Source organism: Fundulus heteroclitus, unplaced genomic scaffold, assembly GCF_011125445.2.
Source record: "Fundulus heteroclitus isolate FHET01 unplaced genomic scaffold, MU-UCD_Fhet_4.1 scaffold_62, whole genome shotgun sequence".
Lineage (NCBI taxonomy): Eukaryota > Metazoa > Chordata > Actinopteri > Cyprinodontiformes > Fundulidae > Fundulus > Fundulus heteroclitus.
In genome coordinates this window covers 798,166-818,353 of record NW_023397055.1, presented here as the reverse complement: position 1 = coordinate 818,353, position 20,188 = coordinate 798,166, and the positions used below count along the sequence as shown (strand labels likewise).

The following is a 20,188-nucleotide window of genomic DNA, read 5'->3' as shown; positions in this document are numbered from 1 at the left end:
CTCTGTGTGTGTCTCTCTCTGTGTGTGTTCTCTCTCTCTCTCTATCTCTCTGTGTGTGTCTCTCTCTGTGTGTGTCTCTCTCTCTCTCTCTCTCTATGTGTGTGTGTCTCTCTATCTATCTCTGTGTGTTTGTGTACTCTCTATGTTGTTTCTTCTAACTATCTCTCTCAGCTAGTCCTCTATCTCTATCTCATGCTCTATATAGATACTATGTATATGTGTGTGTCTCTTGTAATATAATATATATATATCTGTGTACTACATATCTTCAGCCGTGATCTTGGTTGCGGCCGTTCTCTCTGAAGTCGACGATGATCTCCTTCGTCCTTTCCACATTCAGGATCAGGCTGTTGTCTCTGCACCATCCCACCAGCTGCTCCACCTCCTCTCTGTAGTCCTGGTCGTTGTCGTCTCTGATCAGGCCCACCACCGTTGTGTCGTCTGCAGACTTCACGATGTGATTGGTGGTGAACCTGGGGACGCAGTTGTGTGTCATCAGAGTAAACAGCAGGGGGCTCAGGACGCAGCCCTGAGGGGAGCCCGTGCTGAGGGTGAATGACATCAGAGGTGTTCTGTCCGACCCGGACTGACTGAGGTCTGTTGGTGAGGAAGTCTAGCAGCCAGTTGAAGGGGTGTGCTGAAGCCCAGATGCTCCAGTTTTCCCACCAGTTGCTGTGGGATGATGGTGTTAAACGCTGAGCTGAAGTCCAGGAACAGCATCCGCACGTGCGTGTTCTTCTCCTCCAGGTGTGCTAGGCTCAGGTGAAGAGCAGAGGAGATGGCGTCCTCAGTGGAGCGGTTCCGTCGGTAGGCAAACTGGAACGGGTCGAGTGTTGATGGGAGACTGGAGACGATGTGTTCCTTTACCAGCCTTTCAAAGCACTTCATCATGATGGGAGTCAGTGCAACAGGCCGGTAGTCGTTGAAACAGGTGACTTGAGGTTTCGTTGGCACCGGAATGATGGAGGCAGACTTGAAGCATGCTGGCAATGTGGCTTGGTCCAGCGAGGTGTTAAAAATGTCTGTGAGGACACCAGCCAGCTGACCTGCACACTCCTTGAGCACCCGCCCAGGTATGTTGTCTGGACGTGGGGCCTTCCATGGGTTGACTCTCCTTAAAGTCTTCCACACGTCGGCTCTGTCAAGGCAGAGGACCTCCTCCTTCTGATGGGGAACAGCTTTCACTGCTGGAGTGCTGTTTAGTGCCTCAAACCTCCCAAAGAAGTTATTTAGTCCATTGAGGAAGTCAGCATCAACCTCACCCACCGGGGGGGAGGGCGTGTTGTATTCAGTGATCGCCCGGATGCCTTTCCACATGCTCCTGGTGTTGCTGGCGTCATGGAAAAGCTCCTGGATTTTCTGACTGTGGTTCCGCTTCGCTAGCCTGATGGCACGGTTCAGGTTGGCTCTCGCTGTCCTCAGTGCCTCCTTGTCACCAGACTTGAAGGCTGAGTTCCGTGCTTTTAGCGCTTGACGGACCTCCGCAGTAATCCAGGGTCGTTGGTTGGCTCGGGTGATGATGGTCTTGGTGGTGCTGACATCTTCAATGCATTTGTTGATGTAGGCTGACACAGTCATGGCGTACTCATCAATGTTGATCTTGTCTTCATAAGTTGCAGCAGCTTTGAACATGTCCCAGTCAGAGCACTCAAAACAGTCCTGGAGCGCCTCCATGGCTCCCTCTGTCCACACCCTCACCTGCCTCACTACAGGTTTAGCTCTGATCAGCAGGGGCTTGTATGCAGGAATTAGCATCACAGAGAGATGGCCTGAGGAGCCGAGGTGGGGGCGGGGGACTGCCTTGAATGCGCCGTTAATATTTTTTTAAACTAAAGGCCCGTTGACACAACACTTTTTTAACCGAGCTTAGACCAGTCCGAGCTCGTTAACCGAGATAACTCTTGTGTGTAAATGGTCACCAGACTGAACTGGACCGCGCTAAACATAACCGGACCGCGCTAAATGCAGACCAGTTCATCAGCAGGTCTGGGACTAGTTTTTTTTTTCTGGCCCGGTTTTCTGATAAAGAGCGCATGAGCAGACCGCGTCACCCCCTTACAGTCAGCTGACTGTCTGCGTTTTTTCCGGCGTGTCTGGCTGCACGTCCCGATTCACACTCCATTCAGACAAATTTCAGACATTCATAATAATACTAGCTTCCTTACCGTGTCACACAATTTCCAGAGATGATTCTGCTTAGCAGTGTGATGAACCTCTGTTCAAAAGACCCTTAAATAGTTCAAGTTTGATGTTGGGTACTACAGTTTGTGTTCGGTGAGTTCTGCTCAGCGTTATTTTGGCCCTTATGGCATGCCGTAGTTGGAGCAGTGATGACGTTATCACATTGCTGTGACTGACGCTGCTGCTGCCTGGTGGGGAAGTTTGGTAGCTGAGACATTGTGCTAACTTGCAAGACATTTGTTCTCCAAAGAAGTGTGCGTCATTGACGAGTAAGTTGTGATATTTGAATGTTTACTGCAGCTAAATGAGTGATTTTAAGTTCATTTGTTTGTAATTATTTCACCTGTTTATAGGCCTGAGTTAGTTGCTATGTGTCTGTATTGTAGAGCGTGGTGCCGAACCTACACATCTATTTGAGAGCCCAGAGGCATGGTTGTTGGCTAACTTTTTGTAGTTTGCTGATTAATAGTGAATTAATGTTGAGCTTGTTTGGAGTTTAACTTTTTCCTCCTTAGCTTATCTAAGGTGGAATGTGTAATGGTAGGATTTTGGACTTATTTTTCTTATCTTCTTGTTTAGGAAACCACACACACACATACACACACACCTGCATCTGTCTGGAAATACCACTGCACCTTATGTTAATGTATGTTTGATTGGACCGGAATCTGTAACACAGTTTGGAATACAGACCAGTCAAAAAGGATCCCGCCTCATGTCTTCATTCTCCACCTGCTGCACCTCCTCCTAATATCTAGTCCTGACTGAAATCCTGGCCTGAGTAGTGTTCTGGCCGACACTCAAGGTTGAGAGCAGTGATAAACCCGAACAGTGCCTTACAATCCTTTATCTCCGAGCAAACTCACCTACAACCTCAGTGTCTGTCGTTGTTTCCTGCGCCTGTAAATCCTTATTAGATGTTCGTTTGTCTTATCCACGTCCCAAAAGCCGACTCTGTCTAACAATAACATCCTGAATGTTACGGGCACCGCCATTTTGATTTGCTCGGTCCCGCCTTCAATCCCAGAGAGCAGTAGTACCGCAGATCGTCACTAGGAGGCGAGGAGCAACCAAGGAACCGGGATAGTGTGGTGTGTAAACGGTCGTCTTGGCTTGGTTATCTGATCCAAGCTCAGACTGGTCTCGGCTCGGCTCGGTTAAAAAAGTGTACTGTAAACGGGCCTTAAGTGTAGGGTATTCTCTCCCCGAGTTGCAAAGTCCACATGTTGGTAGAAATGAGGGACAACAGTTTTCATATTTGCCTGGTTAAAGGCCCCCCCAATGATGAAAACCCCCTCTGTGTGCAGATTGCAACTCAGAGATTGTCCGATAGAGAACACTCATGGCCTCTTTCTTGTCTGCGCTGGGGGGCACGTAAACAGCAGTGATGATCACAGCAGTGATGATCACAGCAGTGATTTCTCTAGACAGATAAAAAGGTCTGCAGCTAATAATCATAAGCTCAATGTCCAGAGAGCAAAAGCTTGTGACTGATCTAGCATTTTTACACCAGGAGTAATTGAAGTAAACGCAGACCATGTTTCGGTCAGGATCAGAACGCAGCAGTCCCTGAACTCCCTCTTTGCAGAAAGCTCGAGTTGTAGGTGGTCTATTTTGTTATCCAGTGAGCGAACGTTGGAGAGGAAGATGGTTGGTAGCGGTGGTCTGAATGGGTTAGCCTTTAGCTTAGTTGCTAAGCCTTCGCGGCAACCGCGCTTCTTGGGCCGGCTGCACCGCTTCCGCTTCACTCTCCACCGGCGTGAGCTGTTCGTCAAGTCCGCTGCCTCGCAGGCCCCCGGGGTTCCCGTAGTATTCCGAGACCGCGTAAACAATCGAGCGTAGAAGTGGTTACAAGTCCAAAAACACTACATGACCGTAACTCCAGTAAGCGCTGGCGATCGTGACCTGATCGGCTGGGTGAATGAGTGGTTTCCAGCGAGTTTGGCGGCATATTTTACGAAATATGTGCGAGTTGTAGCGGAGTTGTAAGCCTTAGCTGCTACCCGGACGAGCGCAGCCGGAAAACTAGGTGGATGGCCTTGTCTTGGTAAGTTTACTGTGCCATAAAACAAAAACAAATCAAAATTGGCAAACTAATAGCTCAGGTGGACGTCCCGGAGACCGACCCCGCGTAGCGGGTGGCCCAAAGGCAGCTCTTTTGTAGTCCAAGGAACACACCATACAGGTCAGGGATAAAGTTGTGTAGAAGTTTAAAGCAGGTTTTGGCTATAAAAAGATTTCCCAAGCTTTGAGCATCTCACAGACCACTGTTCATTCTGTATGGCACAGTAAACTTACCAAGACAAGACCGTCCACCTAAACTTACAGGTTGATCAGAGATGCAGCCAAAGAGGTCCATGGTGACTCTGGAGGAGCTGCAGAGTTCCACAACACAGGTGGGGGAGTCTATTCACAGGACAACCATCAGTCGTGCAGCATCATGATGTTCCGCTCCTCAGGGGATCGCGTGAAAAAAATCGTCCATATCCACTCTGGTCCTATTTCTTTCTTCTGAGGCCTTCCTCTTCTCAGAAACTTCTAAGGCAAGGCAAATTTATTTATATAGCACAATTCAGTACAAAGACAATACAAAGTGCTTTACATGATTAAAATATAGCAAAATAAAAGCAAGTAAGAATAAAATGTAGATAGAAAATAGAATAAAAGCAAGTAGGGATAGAACGTAGTAACAAAAAAAGAACATTATTAAAAAGAACATTAAAAACAGTAAAATGGTTTAACTAGAACAGTCAAAGGCAATTGTAAACAAATGTGCTTTTAATCTTGATTTAAAAGAACTCAGGCTTTCCGCACTTTTACAGTTTTCTGGAAGTTTGTTCCAGATAAGCGGAGCATAGGAACTAAATGCTGCTTCTCCATGTTTGGTTCTGGTTCTAGGTATGCAGAGTAGGCTGGAGCCAGAAGACCTGAGTGGTCTGGAGGGTTCATACACTGATAACAAGTCTGTGATGTATTTAGGAGCTAAGCCATTCAGGGATTTATAGACTAACAGAAGGATTTTAAAGTCTATTCTCTGAGATACAGGGAGCCAGTGTAAGGACTTTAGAACTGGGGTGATGTGCTCTACTTTCTTAGTCTTAGTGAGGACCCGGGCAGCAGCCTAAGACAGTTTCCTTCTTGTCATTTTCAAAGTATATAGTGAGAGCTGTGGAGCTACACTAAATGGAAGCTAACTGGACACATGAATGGTAGAAGAGCAAGGTGGCAATTCTAGTTTATAGCCAGCAAGAGGAAACTAGCAAAGGCACGTGAATGTACATTGGTGTCAGGGAGGGCTGGGAGATAAATTTACTTGATTACAGTTTATTAAGGTTTAATTTTTGAAAAATTGCGATTTTATTTTTCTATTGCTCTCATTTGGCTTCCATGAAGAAAATTAGTGATGTTACGTTATGTGCCGAGGCTTCGAGGCGTGTGTCGAGTAATGGAGGGGGCGTTTCCGTGAAGCGCGTATCGAGGCTTGCTTCATTTAGGGGAGGAGCCAAAAACGATGACGTCCGAAGCCTCGCTGGCCGGCTGTACCACGTGACTGCTTCGGGAAGTGGTTCAGATGTTGGCGCGGCTTCGACAGCTTTTAGAAACCCCACAGGCTCCATTCAAAATGTGGGTTGTTGTAGGCGAGTTGCGGTCAGTTGAGAGAGTGGATAGAGTTTGGATAGTTTGGATAGCAGAGTTTGGATAGTGGTTATTTAGTTTGAGACAGTTAGTTTGGTGTTTGGAGAGTTTAGGAGAGAGATAGATAGATAGGAGATCAGTGCTCTCAACTATCACGCATTGACCGTCACTGACTTCACACGGTCACACGCAAACATGGCATTTTTCACGCATAAAAATCCCAACGGCCATCTGGGCAGCGGACGATAAAAACTCCGCCTTCTGCTGAGATGTTTCAGCTTCTTTCACAGCTTGTGGCCATCAGTAATTCCTGCTGCAGTTCATGTTAACAGAGCAGCAGGAAGAGCGATCAGAGTTATGAATAATTTTAGTCTTAACCAGCGGTTGAAAGTGTGCCGGTAAGGTCCTGTACTACGTACGCAGGAGGGGAGGGGGCGGGGGAAGAGAGCTGCTGCCAGATATTGCCTTCATTCCGAACCAGTGATGGCTGCACTCTGGATCATAAAACAGTTCTGCTCACCAGATGCAGTTTAAAACGCTACGTCTGGTTATAAGTTGTTTTTATTAATTCTGCATTTTTTAACTACATGCACCGTATTTCTGTGCCTCAGCGCTTCGATGCGCTTCTGCCGTGCGCTTTTTTCAGGTGCGCAAAATTACGTTACTTGTAATTTGGGTGCGCGCTTTCATTTTAAAGAACTTGTAACATCAGGAGGCTGATCTCAGACCGGTCAGCTCCTATGATCACTGTATAGGAGCCCTTTACAGTTTTTATTTATGCATTTCCACCCTGTTTATCCCTCGCACGCAGCGCACCATCGGATAAAATCCTCCCACCTCACCGCCCAGAGCGCACTGAGGAGAGCAATAGAGATTTGTCTGGTCGACTGAGATGAGAAACCTGTTGCTGTGAAAGGTGATATAGGTTATAAACTGTTACTGTCTAGAATTGCATTGAGCTGAAAAGAGAGGAGACATCAGCAGCTGGATCGTGCGTAAAGACGCGGCGGGAACCTCTGTGTGCTTCAGTGTTGCTGCTGAGGGGAAAATGTGGGACCGTATAGTACTGGGCTAATCATTGGTCACAGTACCCCAATCTGTACATACTTGCACTTATTTATTTATGCACCCCGGCATCATCTGTGCCATGTGAGCGTGTCTTTTCAAAGGTTGTAGAAGTAGTATCAAAAAAGAGAAATCATTTGAAACCAAAAACTGTGGAGAAATTGTTGTTTCTTAATAAAAATGCATGAAATCATCCAAGTTACACAAGCATTAGCCTATTCACTACCCCCTGCCTAGTTCCACAAGCACTTTCACTGTCCTCTGCCTGATTAAGCCCATGCCATTTTTCTAGAGTCACAGAAAAACATTATTACACAACATGCCATATCATGTCACTACTATTTTGGGAATAATTACACACAGAGAATACATTCAAACAATATTTTATTGTACACATGTGTTTACAAAATTTATGTAGACAAATTATTTCGTCCTACACCTTCTGTGAAGTCATTCCCAAGAGCCATAATAGACAAAAATGATATGCATCACACGTGTTAAGATACAGCTGGCTGTGATTATACAACTTGCCAGTAGGTGGTGCTGTGTGCACATGAACCGTCAAGAAATGAACCTTTTCTCGAACCAGTTGGCTGAGTGGTTCAATGCCTCATGAGGCTTCATCTCGCCATCACTAAAGAAAATAGCAATGCTGAATATGTTTTGTAAAATATGTTGTCAAAATATTGTTAATTGGAAACTTTTTTTTGACCAGAAGATGAGGCACTTTAATTTATTCATTCACTTTTTTAAAAGTTAGTTTGAAGTTAAGCTAGTGCAGTGAAGTCTGTTCTTAGCTCATTGTATAAAACCCCTAGCAGCAAACATTTGTGATATTTTCATTGTTTACAATTTTAGGGCCGCCGTCTTGTTTAACAAGTATGTTTGACAGCTTGTATTTAGTCTCACACAAAAATGTTACACACCTCAAAATCAGATGTTAACTGTAAATGAGCATAAAATGCACGGACATCATCTAAGGCAGGGGTGTCAAACTCATTTTGGCTTAGGGGCCGCATTCAGCTTAATCTGATTTTAAGAGGGCCACACGAGTTAACTCATTGCAAGATTAAATAGAACTAATAAATGTGGACTTGTTGTTGATTTTTATATTAAGTTAATTTCACTTTTACACAATATATTATGAATAACCTCAGCGTTTTTAAGAAAGGTATGTGCAATTTCAGCAATACTTTTACTCAGGTAAACATAAACTAATTAAAACACAGCGCCCCTCGTGGACAATATAGGAACTGCATATTTTCAATTAAACGAAGTACATGTTTTTTTCAATAATTGTTTTATCATTCTCTTCCTTTTATCTTGTCCACTTGTGAAAGTCAAATCAGATGAGCTCTTTGTGGCATCTTATTGTCACATTGCCAGACAGGACACCGTGGGGGGGGGGGAATTTTTTTTTTTTTTTTTTTTTTTTTATAATGATAATGCCACAGGGCCGGTCTAAATTGTTTGGCGGGCCGGATCCGTATGTTTGACACCCCTGATCTAAGGGGATCTGTCGTTCTCACTAAGAATTCGACAGGGTCAGATCAGCAGATTAATTCCTCTTTTTACATGTGCTGTCTGGCAGTGTGGCACTAAGAATTCCTGTCTTAATGCCACAGAGATCCCAACAGATTTACTTTCATAAGTGGAGCATTACTGCTTTCGCCATAGTGCTCTGCTTCATATCCATCCATCCATCCATTTTCTTACTCGCTTAATCCCTCATGGGGTGCTGTTGCCTATCTCCAGCATTTCAATGGGCGAGAGGCAGGGTACACCCTGGACAGGTCGCCAGTCTGTCGCAGGGCATCCGCTTGATATAAAGGCAAAAAAAAAAAACGTTATTATATATTATTTTGAGATTATTTCAAATTCAATGAACACAGAAACAGTAGGTAAAAAAGAAAGAAAAGAAAATGACAGTGACGCTGTCCTACATGGTATTTAGTGCGTGTAAGTACAATTACAAATGTAGCAAAGTATCAGTTGTGCTCTGGAGCAGGGCAGAAAAAAACAATAATGGAAATGCTCCCAAAACAGGCTGGTTGGAGTAGAGCTGATGGAAAGGAGCTCAGAGATGCTTTGATCAATCAGCCAGAGATGGAAGCAGAGACTTCTGGTTCTTCTCTGGTCTGAAACATGATGAAGGTCTGCTGAGGCCTGGAGACCAGAAAATGGTTCTGATCTATAATTATATTAATAATTAAATTAGAATTTTTTTTTTTCCAATCAACAATTTTTTTTTCTGTTTCTAAAGTAGGATTCTTCTTATTTTGAATGTTCAGATCTGCTCTTTAACTTCTCTGCTCTGTGTTGTTTTCTCTCCTGTAGATCAGACAATCCTCAGAGTTGATTCCGGAGTAACCGTCACTCTGCCATGTAGAGTTCCTGGAGACGGAACTGTTAGAGCTGCAGAGTGGAGGAGAGCTGATCTGGTGTCAGGTCAATATGTTCTTTTTTGGAGGAACAACAAGGTTGATATAGAGGCTTCGTGTCCTTCCTTTAGGAACCGTGTAGATGTGCAGGACGTGAAGAATGGAGACGTGTCTTTGGTTCTGAAGAACGTGACTACTGCTGATAGAGGAACATATGAGTGCAGGGTTACAGTAAATAAACTCAAGAGGAGATCTGTTCAGGACACGAACACCCCCATCAGCACCGTTGGCCTGATTGTTGATCCAGGTGAGTCCAGCAGCTTCCTGGTTGCTGATGTCAGAGAGAAACATCTCAGATCAGATGTTGGTGTTTTCTAAGCTGTTCCTCCAGGTCTGCAGCTTCTGAGCTTTAGATGGACAGAAACAAACACTTCAGTCATTTGTGCTCTCCAGATCCTGAAGAACTGAGATCTGATGGTTCATTTTTCACCTAAACCTGCTTTTCTATTTATTAGCACATTAAAATCGTATCTCCAGACTGTCGAGGTCCATCAATGTTTTGATGTTTGCTCTAGTTTCTTGTTTCTGACGCTTTGAAAACATCCCATAATCTGATCCTGCTGGTGTGAGGATGAGGCCCGGTTCTTCTTTGGGTTTCTGAAAGTGTTTGTCCAGAATGTGACTTCCTGTAACCTTTGACCCCCAGGCTGGTTTTCTGTTTCCATTGTGGTTTTGAAGCTGTTTCTGTGGACTACGTCTCCTGACCAAACCAGAGAATTAGACCAGAACAGAATAATCTCAGGGCGGTTCATAGCGGTTATGGTAAGGGTTTCTAATGTGGGACCCTGTAGTGGAAATTTGTCATGGACTCAATTGTGCGCAGTGCATAGTAGTAAATGCCCTTACCAATAATAAATACATATAAAATACATATAACAGCTGGAGACGTACACATCAGTGCTGTAAGAATCAAAATTGCAATATATTTCAACCATAACTGCAATTTAATTTTTTTCCCCTGCATTAACAAACAACTGAAATGGGCTATAGATAAAAATGTTTGTAAACAAGGACTATTTAAAACAAGAAATCTGACTGTTTTTATTAATCTGAATGTTGTTATTCAACAGAATAACTTGAGTTGGGTTGGACATAAACCAACTAACAAGTCTATGTATTAAACAGTATTACCGCTACTTAATGCTATGGTGAGATTACTGAAAGTTTCTGGTGAAAATTATGATTATATAAACTCTAAAACAAGTAATAAAATTAGATTATCTCACTGGTGTGACTCTCTTCCCTTCCATGTGGAGCAAACCCACTTTAAACGTTTTACATACACCTAAAGGGCGTCTGATCCATACATTGTTACATAGCCAAAAATTACTGATCTCTGCAGTTTGGAAATAGATTTTTTTTTAAATTGTGATTATATTGCATACACGATTAATTGTACAGTCCTAGTACACTTAGGCTACACACACATTTAGAATGCCTCCAACAGACATATTAAGACCAGGCTGAACAACAAGCTGAACATGAAGTTATTGACACTTCCCAGGCCTCCCAGGGGAGGTACGAACCACCCTCTTAACTTGAAAAAGAAAAGAAGGAAAGAAAGAAACAGGAGTGGGTTAAATTAGCAAAGATGTTAAAAAGACAGTAAAAGATGGGTGGAGCAGAGAATGTTTGTGCAGGATGCAGCCAGTGCTCAAAATTAACCACCTTCTCAGTAGGAGCTAAGGTCAGCCTAACTAGCCGGGCCAGATGAGAATACCAGACAGAGCTGCAGTTTAGAAAAGCCTCCTTACATGGAGCGATCATTACATCCCAGAGCTGGTAAATATGTTTGTGTTTTGACATGATCAGGAGACACAGAGCATTAAAGGCAGCCTATCAGTGAGACATGCTATGCCATACATGTATAACTTAACAAATGAATCTGCTTTATCAACTGAAATTAATTTCAATCATTACAGACCAGCAGAAGGCACACGTTTCTTTATTCCAAAATAAAACGCTTCAGGAAAGAGTCTGTGTTCAAAGTGAAAATTATTTTTGAATAAATGTACACCGTTTTGCTATTCTAGAAGAAAAAGATACAAATAAGTTGAGTAATTCACTTACTGTTGTGTGTGTAGCACTTTATTTATGTTGTTTTTATATTATATTTGTTTTTCTAACCCTGTGAATTCTATAAAAATGTTTATCATCGTTGCTGAATGCTAAATGTCAACCCAAGCCCGCCTCTGATCTCAGTAACACCTTCTGCCGTGTTACACCTTCAGCATGTCAGCTGACACCGCTGCAATTTTCTCTGCAGCTTTGGAAATACATGTTGATGATGATGACAATAACAATCAGTGCGGTAGCCTACATCTTATTTCAGGCTCTGTGTTGTTTCCTCTTCTGCAGTTCATAGACCCATCACAGCTGAATCTGGAGGAATCGCCATTCTGCCATGTAGAGCTCCTGAGAACGATGTTGATGGAGACGTAGAGTGGAGCAGAGCTGATCTGGAGTTCAGTCAATATGTTCTGAGGTACAAGGACAAGAAGGTGGATCATGAGGCCCAGTGTCCATCCTTTAGAAACCGGACAAATCTACAGGACAGGAAGAATGGAAATGTGTCTTTGGTTCTGAAGAAAGTGACGACTGCTGATACAGGAATATATGAGTGTCGAGTCATTCAGAGAGGAAATAGCTGCATGAGGACATCCATTCTGGACACTGACCCTCTCAGTGTCATTAACCTGAGAGCTGAACCAGGTGAGTCTGTTTGTCTCTGGATCAGAACCTCCAGCAGCTTCCTGGTTGCTGGAGCTTTAGATGGACAGAAACAAACACTTCAGTCATCCATGGTCTCCAGATCCTAAAGAACTGAGATCTGATTTTTCGCCTAAAGCTGCTTCAGAAACAAATTAGGCACAAAAAAACAGCAAAATCACCAGGTCTGACTAGAGAAATCACCATTTATTACAACGAAAACCTCAGAAATTGTTGATTAACTGTTTGAGTTTTGAATAGTCAACAGTGGTAGAAGATATAAAGATAGAGTTTAGATTAAGTAAAACTATCAGCATCTGATGGTGTTTTTCAGGTCATCAGTTGTTGCTCTAAATTCAAAGTATAAAATCTAAACTAAATGAACTCCAGGAAAATTGTTAAATTAATATTTAATGATTCAAGTAATGGAAACATGAACAGAGATGTCAGACCTGCCCATCTCCTCCCATTGACCTTTGACCCCTGGATGAATATTCCTGTTTATTATCAGTGTAATGGATGGTGAGCTATTTAAAATAAATTGCCTAATTAATATTTTTGTAGACTATCAAGTAAATTATTCAAAGTGAATTTTATGAAATAAGAATGTTGCATATTGTTTTTGGATGTTTGTCTGTTTTGATTAGCATTGTTGTGGTTTATGTTTTGTTTAATGTTGTTTGCAATTTGTAATGTTTTTGAGTGCTTTGTGTGTACCTCACGGGCTGCTGTAGATAATGAGGGCGGGCTCTATAAAAGCTGGTACAATCATTGTGCCAATGAATGGCTTGAACTGTCAAATGTGTAAACAAGAAATCAACATAGTATTCCCCAGTGAAAGCAGTGAGGTACGTTTTTGTATTTTGTTGTTTGGTAAGTTTGTTTTGTATTCTAATATTTGTATATGTTTTAGTTTTCACGGTGACTTTGGTGACTGAGAGACTGTTTACCTTTGGTGACTGTGATGGATCTTCATCAAAGAAAATAAAACGCTAAAATCACCCGTCGAGACCGGCTGAATAATTAAAGTACTGGGGAGCTGCTACAATCAGATTAAAATGATTGCATCTTCAGCTTGACAAGGTCCCTTGATGTTTGCTCTAGTTTCTTGTTGCTTTGAAAACATCTGTTCCTGCTGCTGTGAGAATGAGGTCTGGTTCTTTTTTGGGTTCCTGAAGGTTTTCGTCCTGACCGTGACTTCCTGTAACCTTTGACCCCCAGGGTGGTTTTCTGTGTTTCCATTGTAGCTCTGAAGGTCGGGCGGTTTCTATGGACTATGTCTCATGACCAAACCAGAGAATTAGACCAGAACAGCATTAATTTCAGGACGGTTTATAGCGGTTATGACAGGGGTTTCCAACATGTGGCTCTGGGGCCATTGGGGACCCTGGGATGGATTTGGTGTGGCCCCTGGATCACATTTCAGGACTGGCTTAGACTGAGTTAAGTGGGGTGCAGGTACGGTGCCAATGAGGACAGACATGGTTCTTGGCTGCTTCCCTGATCTGAGCTCCCTGTTACCGACCTGTTGGTGCTGGATCAACCCTCCAGACCTCTTACATCTTCTAGTTCTGGTCCAGCAGCACACCAGCATGCAATTATCCTTTAAAGATGACAACTGTACTTGAATATTTGGTGCCAGGTTCCACCTCATGTTCTGCCCTCTACACACCCAGAGTCAACCAAAGCACCTCATGAATGTTAATGTGGATTTAAATCAGCCAGGTGATGTTTGTTTTCTCATAATGAAATGGTAACCATGGAGATAAAACAAAGAAACTCTACAAAAATTACAGAGAGGAGTTTATTAAATGCGGAAATCAGAAGTAAAAGCACAGATATTGACCACATTGAAAGAACTTGTTAAGAAGTGAAGTTGATGGCATCTTTAGGCATCAGATGACAACCTCACTGAGCCCCCCCCCCCAAATACACAAACACACGCAGCCATTAAACACGGCTAAAATAATTTTAGCGGGTATAGGTGTGAGCGGTCCTATGGTGTGTTTCCTCTGCCCTTGTGGGAGATAAGAAGTGATCTGTTAGTAAAAGCGTATAAAGATTATGGCTGTGCAAATTCTCAGTGATCCGGGTCGTCCAACAGCAAACGGGTTTAAACTGGAGGCAGCTGGACTTTCACTCAGTTCTTTCTGAAGACGTTATGACATCTATCCAGGAGTCTTTGTTGATTCTGGTGGCTCACACTTGAGCAACCTGCTGTTGAGGTTTAACAGAACTTTAATCTTATAAAGATTAAGGTTCTGTTAAACAAAATACAGACCTTTGCTTTGTCGGGGTTGAAAATGCTCAAGTCATACCAAGGACTTGCAAAGCTGATGCCTTGCTTTGTTTTAGGTCACTTGACCTTGTAATAACTTTAATAATCTCTGCGTAACATATCTGTAAAACTGCTGGATAAATGATCCCTAAGGCCAGAGATGGCACCAGTAATGTCAACATGTTTCACGTCAAGAAGGATTTATCAAAATGCATCACAGACACAAACAGCGTACGTAAATTAAAATCTCTTCCATTGGCTGGACATGGTCTGGGGTTTCTTACCTGACTCGTGTTGATGATAAATATGTTTAAGAAAAGACTTTTGTCTGTTCCTGCGTCCTCCTCCAACCACACGCTCTGTGGTTTGAAGAGTGGGTTAGGACTCAGCACCTAGGGGTGTAGCTACTATCCAGTGCATGTATTAGCAGAATGTATTGCTCCATAGCAGGGGTCACCAACGTTTTGAAACTGAGAGCTACTTTAATAATACTGTGTCATACAAAGAGCTGCCACTACTGACCTCCATTGACCATTGATGAGGCTGGAGGAAGCAGCTGGTCTGAGATCAGTAGATGATGATCTGCAGTCATTTCCTACCTGACAGGTCAGACTCACCTGGTTCTGTTCTGCAGGGAACAAGGATGGAAGGAACATGACTGGACTGATGGTTGGTCTCTGCTGGTGTTTCTTTGTTGGGGTCATTCTTGATGTTTTGGTGCACTGCAGAAAGCAGAGATCTTCATCACAGGAACCTGACCCTCCTCCAGCAGATCCAACAGGATGTAAAAGTCTGAGCCTCCATGCTGACCTGAGAGATGCTGTCATCACACCAACATGGAGGAGAAAACTGACTTCTAGCTGATTGGGTTCCCAACACTTCCAACAGCTTTGTGGTTCTAGTAGTTTTTGAGTCTTCATCAGCTCACAGAGCTCTGATGGAGGATTAGGAGCGTGAAAATTCCCACGGAGGAGACACAAAAAAACTCAGAACTTTTTAGATTAATTTCACGTGTTTACAATAAAAAAATTCTGATTCAAAGTTGGCGATTTGTAAGAAAACAACATTTTCCACGAGTAAAAGCATAAATTTATGATATTAAAACCAGGATGTTTTCTGACATTATAAATTCAGACATTTGTAACAAAAAACCCTCAGAGGTTTTCTAAAAAATGAAGTGGGATTATTGTGACAGAAGCTGCCAGAAGTCCTCTCAGGTCTCAGGGTGAATCCAGGAGACGTGCATCAGGATGTTCTTCACCTTTAATCATGGAAAATTATTTTTATAACAACTTCCTCCTCTGTGGACGCATTATTGTTATTCTTTAAAGGTATACTATGCCACCGGGGTTGATTTTCCAGCGAGGCTCCCCCCAGAGGGCGAAAGTAAAAGTGTCGTAAAGATGCTCAGCTGTTCTGGTTTCTCCGTCAAGCCAGGCGCGGTTGTTTTGAGCTTAGCAGACAAGCGAACGCAACGAATCACCATGTCTACTAACACAGTGAAATTATGAACATGCACACAGAGAGAGAGAAACCATTCCAATGCAGTGTTTCCCCTAGGAATTTGAGCGGAGCGGGGGGAGACAAGCTTTGCGCGCATATGGAGTTCGGTTTTTTTTTTGGAATGTCGGGGAGGCGGTAGCGTGAGGGAAACCCTACAATGTTACTTACAATCGCATCAGCAGAAACGCGAGGTCCGAGTCAGCCTTGCAGCCTTCTTTTTCTTTTAGCTCTTGCCATTCTGAAAAAGCTTGCCCGATGTTCACCCGTGTACGACTCCTCTCTCAGTCCAGAGCCCTTTTCCTCTTTCTTGCCTGCTCCGACATGGGCTTTTGCTGTTTTCACGCTGGTTCCGCCATGATAACTGCACAAATATCGCCACTGTGCTAGCAACGAGCATGCCTTTCACTGGGGGCGTGTGGCAGTTCTCGCCGTAAAGTGCGGTATTTCCCCCACAGACCACCAGGGCGGCCAAGAAAACCTTTGTTCAACCTGAAATGACTCATTTAATCATCCAAAACGGTATGGAACACATTAATTAACTGAAAAATGTTGCATAGTATGCCTTTAATAGATGAGAGCCCTTATGGTCTGTGGAATAATAATATGGATTCTCATGGTGGGATAACCTTAGATATAATTACCATGGTTGTATTAAATCACAATATTAACTTAGACTTAGACAACTTTATGTGTCATTCGGTATGCACAAAGTACGTACAGAACGAAATTTTGTTTCGTACAGTATTAAATATTAACACAATATTGTTTAACTTGATCTGGTGCTGTTGCTTTAAACATCTTAGTCCTCACTGTAGAGTAAATCTGATGTTGATGTCTGATAATTATCTAAAACTCTGATAATTGTGAGCTGAAACTTTCTATCAGAGATTCTATGATCAATCAGTCAGAGAAGGAAGCAGAGACTTCTGGTTCTTCTCTGGTCTGGAACATGATGAAGGTCTGCTGAGGCCTGGGGACCAGAAAATGGTTCTGCTCTGGTTTAAACTGATAAGTCAAAAATAAATGATTAAAATAGTTTCAGATGAACTAGTGTTGCTGTTCCCTAAACAGGATTAGACATTATTCTAATAATGAATGATCAGAGCTCCTCTTTAACTTCTCTGCTCTGTGTTGTTTCCTCTTCTGCAGTTCGGACAACCATCACAGCTGAATCTGCAGGAACCGTCATTCTGCCATGTAGAGCTCCTGAGAACGATGTTGATGGAGACGTAGAGTGGAGCAGAACTGATCTGGAGTTCAGTCAATATGTTCTGAGGTACAAGGACAAAACGTTTGATCAAGAGGTCCAGTCTCCATCCTATAGGAACCGGGTGGATCTGCAGGACATGAAGAATGGAGACGTGTCTCTGGTTCTGAAGAAGGTGACGACTGATGATACAGGAACATATCAGTGTCGAGTCATTCAGAGAGGAAAGAGCTGCAGGAGGACATCCATTCAGGTCACTGACCCTCTCAGTGTCATTACCCTGAATGTTAAACCAGGTGAGTCTGTTTGTCTCTGGATCAGAACCTCCAGCAGCTTCCTGGTTGCTGACGTCAGAGAGAAACATCTCAGATCAGATGTTGGTGTTTTCTAAGCTGTTCCTCCAGGTCTGCAGCTTCTGAGCTTTAGATGGACAGAAACAAACACTTCAGTCATCCATGGTCTCCAGATCCTGAAGAACTGAGATCTGATGGTTCATTTTTCACCTAAAGCTGCTTTAGAAACATATTAGAAACATAATAAGGTTAGATTGATTAGAACTATAAGCATCTGTTGGTGTCTTTCATCCTCTCAGCAGCAGCTTTAGAGAACAAATGCAAAACTTTTTAAATATAACTCATGAATTAATATTTGCTGATTCAACTAATGGAAACTGTCAGACAAACCTGTTGTACCTGAGCCTATTTGACCCAATATTAGTCCTTTCAATTAAATTTAACAAGTGCAGCTAATAGGCCTCAGCAGAACTGACACCCACTTATCGTACTCTAGAGATTTTACATCCACTAGCTGAGAAAAAATGTCCAAATCAAACTTACTAGAGTGGGTGGGATTAAAAAAAAGAAGAGAAAACGAGGAAAAAACAAATAAAATAGTCAAAAATAAAATATAAAACCTACACGGCAGCTGTAGATGAAGGACCCTTGGAAACGAGAAGAGAGTTGTGAATGAGTGAAAGAGATTAGGAAACCAGTTGAGAACAGAGCCAGAATCACTGTAACTCCAGCAAGAGAAGTTTCTGAGTTTTTTTTAGTTTTAGGAGGATCAGTTTTTCAGTTTTTCTCCATTAAAGTTCTTAATTCCTTTAAACAAAACATCCTCTTTATCCCCTACAGGGACCTATGACATGACTCCAGGAGGGAGTTAAAACTATTTCACCATAAAATCTCAGAACCTGCCTCTGTTTTATTACCCAGTCAAGAACCATAAACTTTATTCAAGAATGGAGGGACACTTATTAAAAAAAAACTCCAAGAGACGTATGTTATCAGAAAAGGATCAAATTTATTAAAGATCAGTTAAAAGATATTAAAAATCTGAGATGAAAGCGGCTAAGAACACATGCTAAATATCAACGAAGTATTTATATGTATCAGAGTAAATATGCATGATTAACATACAGGTGATCTTTGTAATCTTTGAGTAAAGGAGAGAAAGTCTTTCATCCATGGGCTAAAGTTCTCCGTCTCTGCGACGGATTTCCATCAATTGGAAAATGAGAGCAAAGAATACAGATCAACTTGGTTACGTTTAGACTTATTATCCAAGGTTTTAAACTGAAGCTTTTCACAACCAAAGAAACCTGGCAGAGGCGGGACATTAGCCAATCAGAACGAGAGTAGGGCGGGTCTTTGTCAAGTGTACATCTGCCAGGGTGAGGTTTGTCAGTGTTACATCATTTTATCTTTTGGAAGAGCATCTCAAACTGAGCACAGATGGCATGAACCACAGCAGTGGTGGTCAAAGGTTTTCTTTGGATTTATAAGAACCAGGAAGTCAGAAAGTTCAGCGGATCGAACATCTGACAACAACTTCCTCAGTAAGCGTCTATTGCTGCTTGTCCCTCTTGTTAAATGAATGAGTAGTTTTTCCTCCTGTCGCCATGTCAGCTGTCAGCGTTTACAAAGACGGGCGAAAAACCAGGGATCTCCTCATGATTCACCTTTATGTTTTTATTTAAAACATGAAGAAGAGTAACGAGCTAGCTCAGGCTAATTTAGCATGAACGCGCTTTTTTGGTGAAGGGTCTACATCGACTGATGATGGAGGTGTTAAGAAGAGACGGAGGCTTGGCTGAGAGAAAATGATGATAATGGGAAGATTGTTGGTTGTGATGCAATAAGCTGGGGGGGGGGGGGGCTATTTCCAGCAGTCAGTGGGCGAGGGAGGGACAGTTTCATTAACTTGCAAAAAGTTAAATAATGCCATTTTATAAACGCATGAGCTGTGATAATTAACTGCTGTGCAATAACAGGTAATCTTTGTTAATTCAAAATGTATAACTTGGTGTTGGTAATGTGTCCCGCATTGTCCCACATTTGGTCATATGAGACCTGATCACCCTGTGAAACAGCTACAGAACAGAGGCTCCTGGATCCATGGCCAGCCATGTGTATTTAAACACAAAGTCCCAGTTTTAGTTTTAAATAACTTCCCTGTTGTCTTTAGTATTTCAGTAGTGTGGTTCCTCTTTTGTTGTAAGATAACTTTTAATTATAACCCCCTAGAGTTCACCCTCTGAATAAACATGGTACTAAATATGTTAATAAAAAGATAATTAACATAGCAAATAATTTGAAGTTGCATTAACTTGGATAGATATGAAGTCAGAAATTTACAAAAGGACAAGGTTGTGGTCGGCCTTGTATGATCATAGGATTAATTTATACAGAATGTGACAGGGAGCCAGTGGAGTTAATGTTCAGGTGTGAAGTAGATGATGTAATGATGAAAGCTGTTTTTTTTGTACCAGTTGAAGTTTATGGAGGATTTCTGGGGGTCAGGGAGGGAAGGGAGTTGAAGCTGTAAAGAGGTGAGTGGACTGTGGACCAGTTTGGCTAAAGTGAAGGAAGAACTTGATGCTGCTGAGATGAAAGTTAACCAGGTGATGTTCTGGATGTGGAAAGTAAAGGAGATTATGGAGAGGCTGTCCAGGATGAGAAGGCTCTGAAGCTGAAAGGTGGGAGAGAGACAGGAATTGTCAATGGATATTTTAAAACTACCAGATTTGGTTAAAGTTGACTTTGCACGGGGGCGCTCGTGGCGTAGTGGGTAATGCGACCCATGTTTGGAGGCCTCAACACGGTCGACCCGGGTTTGAATCCGACCCGCGGTCCTTTACTGCATGTCTCTCCCCTTCTTCCACCCCTT

At 42.7% G+C, this 20,188-nt stretch overlaps 1 protein-coding gene across 2 annotated transcripts in view; it reads left to right on the top strand.

Annotated features, from left to right (window-relative positions):
* Nucleotides 1-18,818, top strand: part of LOC118561345 (matrix remodeling-associated protein 8-like) — a 30,510-nt gene extending 11,692 nt beyond the window's left edge. Inside the window, exons 2-5 of one of the 2 annotated variants that reach the window (XM_036133399.1) lie at nucleotides 9,220-9,570; nucleotides 11,682-12,035; nucleotides 16,963-17,316; nucleotides 17,413-18,818. In XM_036133399.1, coding sequence (XP_035989292.1) covers nucleotides 9,220-9,570; nucleotides 11,682-12,035; nucleotides 16,963-17,316; nucleotides 17,413-17,501 — 1,148 coding nt within the window. In that variant the 3' untranslated portion in view covers nucleotides 17,502-18,818. Of the gene's footprint in view, nucleotides 1-9,219; nucleotides 9,571-11,681; nucleotides 12,036-16,962 lie in introns of both variants that reach the window. The other variant, XM_036133398.1, reaches the window with a different exon arrangement.
* The last annotated feature ends 1,370 nt before the right edge of the window (nucleotides 18,819-20,188 follow it).